Source organism: Ctenopharyngodon idella, chromosome 1 (genome assembly GCF_019924925.1).
Source record: "Ctenopharyngodon idella isolate HZGC_01 chromosome 1, HZGC01, whole genome shotgun sequence".
NCBI lineage: Eukaryota > Metazoa > Chordata > Actinopteri > Cypriniformes > Xenocyprididae > Ctenopharyngodon > Ctenopharyngodon idella.
This window is the reverse complement of record NC_067220.1, coordinates 39,417,386-39,429,326: the sequence shown is the minus strand read 5'-3', so window position 1 is coordinate 39,429,326 and position 11,941 is coordinate 39,417,386. Positions and strand designations below refer to the sequence as shown.

The following is an 11,941-nucleotide window of genomic DNA, read 5'->3' as shown; positions in this document are numbered from 1 at the left end:
GTAATGTATATTATTTCCTGTCAGTGGACCTCCTCAAATCAACCTGCAGGGAATGACGCTTGATCACATGCATGAACACAACAAATAATCAAGCTATTTGAAATGCCCTTCAGGTGTGCTAATGCTTAACTCAACTGGAAATGTCGTTTTAAATTCTGATATTGTACTTCCTTCTTGTGATTCTTGCTACTGATTTCACGCGCTAAACAATCTCTTCTTTTACCTAATGTTCAATAGGCTGACTGGTGGTCTGCTTGTGTGTAAGCCATTGGGCAGTGAAGCATCATGGGAAGTTCATGGTGTAGTGTAGTGTAAGTTTCGGTTGTAGTAAGTCATTGGCTGCAAAAATCGCATACTTCCCTACTATATAGTAGGTGAAAAACAGTATGTGACAAAAGAAGTAGGCCTATGCCCGAATCCACAGTACTCATAAAAGACTGCCAGACCACCTTCCGTATTCAACTTATAAAGAAAGTGTAACACCTCTCGTAGTTCAAAACACTTATGCTACGTCCTACACCTTCCCTACGCTTTTTCTGTAAGTTGAATACGGAAGGCGGTCTGGTGGAAGCTAGGTATTTTACTTTATAACTTAATTATGGATATTTTTCTTACACAAATGCATCCCTTCGCTTCAGAAGGCCTTTATTAACCCCCCGGAGGCGTGTGGAGTACGTTTATGATGGATGGAGGCACTTTCTTCAGCTTCATACTAGTTGGTTCCGTTCACTGCCATTATAAAGCCTGGATGCGTCAGGATATTTATTAATATAACTCCGATTGTGTTCATCAGAAAGAAGAAAGTCTCATACACCTAGGATGGCTTGAGGGTGAGTAAAGCTTGGGGTATTAAAGTGAACTAATCCTTTAATGGTAAGATAACTTTTGATAACTTCTGAATTTGTTCCTAAAATCTTTTGATCTAAAGGCAAATGCCAAAATGATTGAAAGTAGCTTTGTAGACAAATATACATTTTGAAATTGATGAGAATTAAACCTGGATAGTGAAGGAAAAGCAGCCAAGTGTCCAGCCTACATGTGAACTCCTTAAATAGTTTAAAATCATCCCATACCCAATTACCATGCATCCATTAGCGAAGCTTTTGAAGACCAGCACTCTTTGTACTCGTTGCACACAAAGACTTTGTCTTCAGTCCAAAAGCCTGTGCATGTGTGCATACAGATATACATGCCTTTTTATGTTGGTCTCGAATTTCTCACTTAAATGAATGACAAAATTCTAAAATATCAAAACATAAACACATGCAAAGAAAGCCAAAGTTTAATTTTCTTTATCATTTAAGTAGATTCTTTAAAATATATCCAACAGACAACAAAGACCCCTCATACCAACACAGACAAGTTGTGAATTGGTAAGTGATGCAGCTTCCTTTCATTTGCCCCATGTGGAGAGACTTTCAAAGGTTTGGGCCAGCTGGTCATGTGACTCACAACACCAGCCAATTGGAGCACAGGGCTCAGATTTCATCTGGTGAAGAGTCACTAAACTCCTCCACTGAGCTTTTAGGAAAGGGAGGCTGACTCCTCTGCTTAGCCTCTGAAGTTTTCCGATACATTTAATCGGTCCAAAGATGGACTAAACAACACATTATGAGCTGTGGACTTTGTTATGGGATGTTAAGGAGGCCACTGTAAGAAAGCAGAAGGATTTTGGGGAATTAATTACTCTTTCACCACAGGCTCTTCCTGGAAGAAGAGGGAGATGGGGGCTGGAGCAATAACCATCTGTGTAAGTACAAAAAAAACATGCTGGTCAACTCCATATAAGGCAGCCAGTTTGAAAGAGTGTGTGTTTGTATTTACACACTGAGGAGTTTCTGAATACATCAGTGTGAATGAGTGCTGGCTGTGATCCTGGACTTAAAACTGAGTAAAATCCGCTAGACTGAGGTCATTTCTTCCCATCTGCTCACAATGTCTCCTGTGTTGGAACTGTAAACATCTTCTGTCAACTTCAGTGAATCTTTAAATATAAGTCAACATTATTTTGGTGCAGTGTGCATTTGTCCAAAATTTGTACATTTAGGGGTACAACAGCTACTCAGACAGTAGGACAACTTTTTACCTTGTTTACCCATATAAGGTCCACAATCGTGTCGTATAAGGGGACATATTACTACTCTAAGGTATTAATATGTACCTTTTAGGTGTAGATAAGGCACAAAGTTGTCCCTTTAAAGATACTGCCCCATTGACAAGCTGTTGAACTCAGTTTTTGCACACTTCTTCTGGCAGTGTTGCTAGTTTCTACTATATAATAGCAGGGATGTTCTGCAGCTGTTGCTAGCGTGCAATGCTACAACCAGTTGCTCTCAGGACCACACACAGCATATGTGCACGCATGCGTGTGAGAAATGAATGAACATGCTGAGACTCGCTTCTCACCGAACAGAGATGGAGTTTGTGATATTTAACCATGTTCTTTTAACAGGGCAAATCCTGCATTCAAAATCCCACCATTTTCTTTGATGAACAGAAAGTTCAAAAGAACAGCATTTATTTGAAATAGAAATATTTTAACATTATACATTTCTTTACTGATGCAATTTAATGTGTCCTTGCTGAATAAAAGTCTTAAAAAAATCTTACAGACACCGAATTTTTAAACAGTAGTGTATTTTAGTTTAGTTTTTGAGCTAGCTTAACTACACTATTCAGCTAGACGTAAACAAGGTTAGACATGTTATGTTGAAGTAACTCATGTGATATGAGGAGCTTACTGAGGTGTATTTATCAGACTGTGGGGGAGGGTTTGAAGATCCACAGACCTCAAAGTAGGGGGGGCGTCATTAAGTAATTAGGACATTGTTTGAACTTGTAATGGAAACTTGCAGCACAGAGTTCTTTATTACCCTCATTGACTGTAAATAGCATGACTGTATGCAAACACATGTGTGGCCCTTTCACATATGAAGTGTTGTGAGGGTTGGGGGTGATTTCATGGACATCTGTTCCTGTAGGTCTCTCATGAGTAGCTCAGATGAGCTTATGTTCTTAACACCAAATTCAGGGACTTAAGGAAGCATAATGAGATGTATAGCTTTCCTGCTAACTAGATTAAATATGTACACTACTGTTCAAAGATTAGATTTTTTTTTAAAATGTAGTAATACTTTTATTCAGCAAGGACAAATCAAATTGACAAAAGTGACAGTAAAGACTTTTTCATTGTTACAAATAAAAGCAGTGTTTTCTGCATTGCTAATAATAAGAAATGTTTCTTGAGCAGCAAATGATCATATTAGAATGATTTCTGAAGGATCATGTGACACTGAAGACTGGAGTAATGATGCTGAAAATTCAGCTTTGATCACATAAATTGCATTTTAAAACATATCCAAATAGTAAACAGTTATTTTAATTTGTAATAATATTTCACAGTATTACTGTTCGTACTGAAATTTTGATCAAATAAATGCAGTCTTAGTGAGTGTAGGTGTGATTCCAAAAGGCCACTTAACAAACTGAACATAAATATTAGCATTTGCATGTCCATCATGGAAAACATAAAAGAAACCAAATCATAGTATTCAAACTTTTTTATGATTATGAAGCAAATTAGACCTGTAACTAAGAATAAAGTTTGTGTTGAAACCTATGAAGCAGCACGTCTCCATATATGCTTTAGTGTGTGTGGTAACAGTGGCTTCCTGAAGCAGATCCCCTCTGATTATTCTCCATGTATTCTCTATGCTGTCATGCCTGCTCTTGAAAGATACATGCAATTATATTGTATATGATCCTCTTACTATTGAAACAGAAATAATTGGTATTTGAGCTGATTATGCATTTGAGCATAAGATATGCACGTGTGTTTACAATGCAGCCTGGGTCACACTTTGCCGAACGAGGACATTTGGTACAGGACACCCAATTAGAAGATGTTCACAATAGGCTGTAGAGCACAGAACGAGCAGGAAACCTTCTCATTTATTGAAGGACTGCTAACAACATCTGAATGCAATCCATTATTTTGCTCTTTCATTCATAAGGATGCATTGTATCTGTATGTTTGTGACACAAAGAATGAATTTTGACGAATGTTACTTTAAGATCTTTCATGAAAAAAGCTTTTTGTTAATTTATTGTCCATATGAACTGTCTTCCATGATGCAACTGGATACTTTATTATTGCATTTTAAAAGTTGCTGCAAAAAGATTATATAGCCCTGCTGAAAAATATCTCAGCCTAAAAGGGTTTGCTGGTTTTCTAACTGGTCTCCTGTCTTAGGCTGGCTTAAGAGGGCTTTTTTCCCTTAGCAATATTATATAAGAAACCCTTAAAGAATTGACCATGATAACAATAATTTCTGCTACATTAAAACTTGCTATTAGCCAGATCAGTTGTAAAAAAAAAAAAAAAAAATGTTGTGGTAACCATCAAAATATGTGAATGCCTTTTAAATGATCAAGAAATATATATATATATATATATATATGATTATACACACATATTATATTATATTATATTTATTTATATATATATATATATATATATATATATATATATGTATATTTTTTATAATATGCAGTCAAACCAAAATTTATTCAGACACCTTGAACATTTCATTCATTAATACAGTTTATTCACCATAGTTTTAAAAAAATGGTAATAAAATATGACAAGATCTCAGAGTTAAACTGTGTCAGAAAAAAAAAAATCTTAATTATGTCAGATAACACTTAAGCAAAACATGGTCAGGTAAAAGTGTCTGAATAATTTTTGGTTCCAAATTTTTATCAATTTTACTGGTACTCCACAGTATGAAGAATTTTTGGGTATAATATGTCACAGTTTACTTTATTTTGCTATCCTCACTTACATAAATGAACTATAGTGTCCTACACCCACTAGTAAAAATATATCAAAAATGTCTGAATAATTTTTGGTTTGACTGATATATATATATATATAATTTATTTATTAATTAAATAAAGAAATGTTAAATATATATATATAATTTTTAAAAATAATAGCTCACCAAGCTCTTTTCATTGAAAGAAAATATTTATAATTTATATTTATTATTGTAAATTTTTGTTCACCATATTAGTGTAACTTCCTGAATGCATAACATTCAAAGTGTTCCTCCTCTAGAGCATGTAGGGTACACCCTGTTCTCTGGCCACAGCTGAGTTTGATATATTGTCAGCTGCCAGCTTGAGTCTGTGTTTCCACTCACCTGGTTACAGGTGCATGGCAACCTCTCCTGACGTAGACACACATACACTAGCCTCCCTCCCTCCTGTTTCCTGCCAGTGACAGATCCACCTACACTGGCAGTGGGAAAAGTCTCAGATAAAGGCTGATATATGGACTGGGGTCTTCATGATGCAGACAGTCAAAACAGTGGATGTGGTTGACTGCTCCTTTCTCTTCTGTTTTTCAAAGCACAACAAAGCAGCGGTGCAGATTAAGGAGGACATGAAGTGGATGGTGCAGTTGCCCATGATCAAACCTTCTCCGGTCACCGGCACAGGGGGAGAGAAGATCTTTGGTGTGTCCCTGATGGAGTTGAGAGATCTGGGGCTGGTCAAGGACGGGGTTCCTGTGGTGGTCCGGTGTATGGTGGAGTATCTGGAAAAGCATGGTAAGTGTCATGGTTTTCTAAGTTTTTGGTGTCAAGAAATCTGATCTGGGGACAATGATAAAGAATTAAAAGTAACCTGAGTATTTCTTTAGTGAGCTATTATAATGCAACTGATAAGATGTCATATCCTGGCCTGCTACATTCTCACAAAGAAATCATCAGGTGTCTAATATAGGCCTAAGAGTTACTTGGCAATTTATAATATATGATTGTTTTAAGAGGTGTAACAGGTTCTATAGTAACAAATAGCAGAGTACTTTGTTTTGCCCTATTAAACTTAATGGGAATGATCCCAGGCATTATATATTATATTATATTATATTATATTATATTATATTATATTATATTAATACACTGGTTTTAAGAAACAAGTTTTAAAAAACAGCATGTTTTCTTTTATATTAGTCCTTTTCTATTTTTCTTTTGCTACAGAAAACGGGTTGTTGACATAAAATATACATATTATTAATCATAAATTCATATTGCATTTAAGGTTAATTTATTCACACATTTATGTCTACAAAAGATCTTTTTCAAGATCTTTTTTATCATTTTAATTGCCTTATATACCTTTAATTTGAAGTAATCCTGTGGAGTGACATTTTTTAAAGGTAGGCTACAAACATTTCATCATTTCAACATTTCAAGTCATGATATCTCAATTGATATGAGGTAATAGAATTTTTTTTTAGAAATGTTATTTAAAACAGTTTTAGATAAAGTTCAAAGTGTGAGACATACACAACTTTTTTTGTTCAAAATTAACAAAATTTAAACAATGAGTCAATACATCATCAATCCTTCTTCCAAAACGCGTTTTTGTCTTACCCTGATTCAGTGTGGTAAGCTTATTATAAGTGTTTATATTTTAGACCTGAGAGGACGGTTTTCGCGGGAAATTGCGCACACGTGACTCGCCCGTGCGTGTCTTGTCATATCCGTTTCTAGTATCGGCGCTGCGCGGACCGGTTGGCTTATGACATCAAAGTACCGAGAGAATGGTTGGAAAGCATACGACTCCTTATGCTTTTGAATCGCTTTCGCGGTACTTTCATGTCATTCACCGATCGGTCTGAGCTTCGCCGATGTTTCTTGAACATGCCTTTTTCCGGCTATACTTTGACGCGTATGGTGTATAGGTAGGTTAGTTGTTGTCACAACGAGCGAGAAAGGTTGACATGGAGCAGCTAAATCTCAAACCTCCGAAGAATCAACCGTTTAAACAAACGCCGAACAGAGGCGAGTCTGCTGGCTAAGAGAGAACCGCGACAGAGCTCGTGATAAAACTTTTCGGAGATGGCTAGAGCTGAGGGATTTGAGATGTTGTAAGCGATGTGGAATGGATGCATTTTTGTTTTTAACCACTAGAGGGTAAAAGTTACATAATGTACCTTTAAAAAAATCACCTTTTTGTGCGCTTTTTAAAGAATACTGTGGGTATAATCAGTGCACTTTGACCATGTTGGCTGCAGTGAATGTGAACTGGCAAGTAGGCCTAGTCTATTTTTTCTTCCTGCCAATAGTACATGTTGTCTAAGAACACAAAGTCACAGCTTTTACTGCTTTAGTGAACGCTCCAAACCTTTAGTCAACAAGGACCAAGCTGTGACCATTACAATTAGGTAATTGGGTAACGGTTCAAGGTCAACCCAAATAAAAAAGGAAGGACGTGTACATTTAAAATAACACCATCTGATTTTTACCATTATATATGATCACTTTTGGAAAATTAATAACCTTTAATATAATAATTTTAGTGATATTTCATCGAGTATTTTGTATTTATTTGAAAACACAAAGGATAGCAAGCACAATTTTTAAGTTACAAACATTATAAATGTATAAAGAAGTTTAAATATGATTAATAACAACAGACAAAAACATGACAACTGCAAGGATGAAATAGAGAACAATACTATTCATACTATTACTATATAAATTTGTATGATAAAAATTGATCATGATATTCAATATGGGACATAGTGAACTTAAATCTGAATATTTCCTCACTTATTATTAACACAACATCGCTTGAATTAGAACTTTATCCATTAACCAAATAAACTTTCATTAGGCTACTAAAAGATTATAATTCGTTATTATCATATTTATGACATATTGTACAAACAAAATCAAACGTGATAAATCTGAAGCCTAAAAGCTGCAGTTGTGCTTGTTGTCCACTAGATGTTGCTGTGCCCTTTCAGATCAGCCAATCACTGCACTGGGCCTTTGAGAAAACATGGCAGCATGTTACTGTGACGCTACATTTGAACTTGTGAACACAAGTGTTTTACTTGAACTTGATTTTTATGTAGATTTTATTACGTTGAAAAATATTTATCAAGGTTAGCTCTGCATTTGAGCTAAGAGTGGCATACATTTGTTTATTACCTGCTGTTGAAAACCTAAATTGTTAGTTTTAACTAAAAATAACTTTGCGTCTCTCATATGATGCCACAATCTGTCAGGTCTTCGTCAGGAGGGTCTGTTCAGAGTGAATGGCAGTGTGCGGACAGTGGATAACCTGCGCCAGAGGTTTGATGGTGGAGAAGAGGTGGATCTGCATCAGGAAGCAGACGCCTTTGCAGTTGCCAGTTTACTGAAGCAGTTTTTGAGGGATCTACCTGAAGGTCTCATCCATCCCTCCATCCACAATCCTCTCATTCAGCTGCACCAGGGTGAGTCACCTTTAGTCTTCATTCATAAGTGGTGTGGTATAGTGCTTAAACATCTGTGCTGGTAACTGAAAGATTGTAGGTTTAAACTACAACAACATTTTATGTTAGATGCGATTACTCACTATTATATAACATCATTTTATGTTAAATGTGATTAATCATGATTATATAACAACATTTTATGTTAGATGCGATTAATCGTGATTATATAACAGCATTTTGTTTAGATGCGATTAATCGCGACTATATAACAGCATTTTATGTTTAGATGCGATTAATCGCGACTATATAACAGCATTTTATGTTTAGATGAGATTAATCATGATTACATAACATCATTTTATGTTTAGATGAGATTAATCATGATTATATAACATCATTTTATGTTGATGCGATTATATAACATTGTTTTATGTTTAGATGCGATTAATGGCTAGAGACTTTAGCATGATGTGTTCCTTTCTCTTCCTGCCACCCTTCACCACTGTTTTACCACACATACACACCTTCACCCTTCCCCTACTTCTTACAGAGTAATTTTGAATCAGCTTTATTCACTTCCGCATTTACTATTCATCATAAAAGCGCCACAAATAATCCTTGTAGCCACTTGCTGTTTTCCAGCTTGTTTCCCACCATCTGCCACTGTTCTGGAGCTCTGGTCCTATGTGACAACCAGCTGATTATATAACAACAATTTATGTTAGATGCGATTAATCGTGATTATATAACAGCATTTTATGTTTAGATGCGATTAATCGTGATTATATAACATCGTTTTATGTTTAGATGCGGCTATATAACTGCATTTTATGTTTAAATGCGATTAATCGCGATTATATAACAACATTTTATGTTAGATGTGATTAATCATGATTATATAACATCATTCCATGTTAGATGTGATTATATAACATCATTTTATGTTTAGATGCGATTATATAACGGCATTTTATGTTTAGATGCGATTAATCGCGATTATATAACATCATTTTATGTTTAGATGCGATTAATCGCGATTATATAACATTTTATGTCAGATGTGATTAATCGCTATTATATAACAATTTTATGTTTAGATGCGATTAATCACGATTATGTAACACCATTTTATGTAAGATGCGATTAATCATGATTATATAATATTTTGTTTAGATGCGATTAATCGCGATTATATAACATCATTTTTATGATAAATGCGATTAATCGTGAAATTTGTAACACCGTTTTATGTTAGATGCGATTAATCGCGATTATATAACAACATTTTATGTCAGATGTGATTAATTGTGATTAATCGATTTGACAGCACTGTTTCTAATGTTTTGCGAACGCAAACGGTCTCGGGGAATGCAAATGTTTTGCGAACGAACGCCTACTTTTACGAGAGAATGCATTACTTTTGCGATAGAACACAATAGATAGATACACACAATGCGATTAATCGATTTGACAGCACTAGTTGTAAATAACATGATGTGGGAGAAAAAGCTATACTTCAGTGCTTTTGTGAGCAAATTCAAAGTTTTTCAGGGAACGAAATAGCTTTGCGAGAGAGCGCAGGGGAATTCGTTACTTTAGCGAATGAATGCAAAAGCATTAAAATATAATTTCCTCTCCCATCTCATATTTTTTTTAATACCATATCAAAGTATTTGACCATGTCCCCTTAGGCCGGGGCTTCATATTAAACCCCACATGAGACGATAAGTGAATTCTCACCATTGTACATCCTCATCCCATGCATACGTTTTTGATATTTTTATACTACTTTTACACATCATAGATATATTTAATTCATAATAGCAAAGTAGGTCAGCGGTTTAGTGCCAGTCAAACCTGTTAGCTGTTATCAACTGAAATTATTTGTGTGAAGGTTATGGTTCTATCTTAAGCACCTGAGTCATCTCTTCAGGCCAGTGATTGAGCAGAGCACTCTAAGGTTTTCTTTTGTAGTAGAAGTTGAATCTAGACTGTATAATAGAAAGTGCTATAAATCATGCTCCGTTTTTTCATACTGACTGAACAGCTGTAGAAAAAAATATTGAATTTGCAACTGTGTCATCCTTCACTGACCTCTGCGACATGCAGGGAGAATACTTTGCTTAATTAATGTGGTCTTGGTGTCAGAGATCAGCAGTGCAGTGATAAACACTTCAGTTCCATATTAAAGATTGCAACAAAAAAAAAAAAAAAGGAATTCCTGAATGAATTACGTGAACTGTTTTCTTAACAGACTTGTTTGCTGCAGTTTTCTTTCTCTGGTGTCCCAGTCTCCCTCTTTTTGTGGCATGTGCGAGACACCATATATCCCAGATGGTGCATTTTGGGTGCCAGAAAACAAGGATTAAAAAAGACATATTTGTATTGTGAATGTTATGTATTCATGCACATACCGTAGTTACACAGATTATATCTTGGATGTGATTTCAAACATGAAAAAAAAAAATTGTTATTAATATTCATTTATTAAAATATTATTTTTTTATATATACAAAGAAAAATGACATCTGTAAGTCCCCTAAATCTAACATTGTAACAGCTTTTAATATATATATAGATATTTGTGCGTATTAAATGTTAGATGATTGCTAGTGAATTGTAGCTTACCTTTTGCTCATAGTGAGGTTCTCTTTTTCCATTAGTGGTTATGAAGCAGGCACACTTCAGCAAATTTGTCCAACTTTCTCCATAGGCTGACTAGAGACTTTAGCATGATGTGGTTCTTTCTCTTCCTTCCACCCTTCACCACACATACATGCCGTCACCCTTCCCCTGCTTCTTACAGAGTAGTTTTGAGTCAGCTTTATTCACTTCCACATTTACTATTCATCATAAAAACGCCACAAATAATCCTTGTAGCCACTTGCTGTTTTCCAGCTTGTTTTCCAGCTTGTTTCCCACCATCTGCCACTGTTCTGGAGCTCTGGTTCTATGACAACCAGCTAAAATAGAAAATATATAACAATTACAATATTATTATTTAAAATGTATTATTAATGTAAATATGAATGAAACATTTTATTTCTATTATTTAAAAAATAATAATAAATAATAATAATAAGTTTTCTCTCTCTCTCTCTCTCTTTCTATATATATATATATATATATATATATAGGAATACACAGACTTTATATAGACTCTTTTTAACAATTATTTATTTAATTAAAAATTCCATTTCCTGTTTCTTTGGCCTTGTTTGCTCAGAAGATTCAGAGCTTTACTGGGCACATCTCTTTTATTTGAATTATATTAATATCTTCCTATTTAAAATATTAAACCCTTCATCATATTTCTATGTTGTTCTATCAGAATCTAATGAGGATGACTTCTGTAAGGACCTGTGTGAGCTCCTACATCAGCTGCCAGATATCCACTACAGTCTCCTGCATTACCTATGTCACTTCCTGTCCAAGGTGGAACAGGAACACGCTCATAACCGCATGACTGCGACCAACCTGGCCACAGTGTTTGGGCCCAATGTCTTCCAGTAAGTCAGAATCACACCATTCAACACAAGCAAACCAATGAAATATTTTTCACTTCCATCAATCATATCAACTGATCCTTAATCTGATACCACTCATCTCCTTAAACTTTACACTTAAGTTCACTTTTACTACAATTTATTTTTGAAGCACAGGCTC

The 11,941-nt window shown here is 35.1% G+C and overlaps 1 protein-coding gene across 5 annotated transcripts in view; it reads left to right on the top strand.

The window, feature by feature from the left end:
• The first annotated feature begins 1,508 nt into the window (after positions 1 to 1,508).
• Positions 1,509 to 11,941, top strand: part of fam13a (family with sequence similarity 13 member A) — a 57,237-nt gene continuing 46,804 nt past the window's right edge. Inside the window, exons 1-4 of one of the 5 annotated variants that reach the window (XM_051870021.1) lie at positions 1,509 to 1,750; positions 5,414 to 5,612; positions 8,084 to 8,293; positions 11,607 to 11,784. In XM_051870021.1, coding sequence (XP_051725981.1) covers positions 1,724 to 1,750; positions 5,414 to 5,612; positions 8,084 to 8,293; positions 11,607 to 11,784 — 614 coding nt within the window. In that variant the 5' untranslated portion in view covers positions 1,509 to 1,723. Of the gene's footprint in view, positions 1,751 to 5,316; positions 5,613 to 8,083; positions 8,294 to 11,606; positions 11,785 to 11,941 lie in introns of those variants that run through there. The other 4 variants (XM_051869275.1, XM_051871597.1, XM_051870845.1 and 1 more) reach the window with 4 other exon arrangements.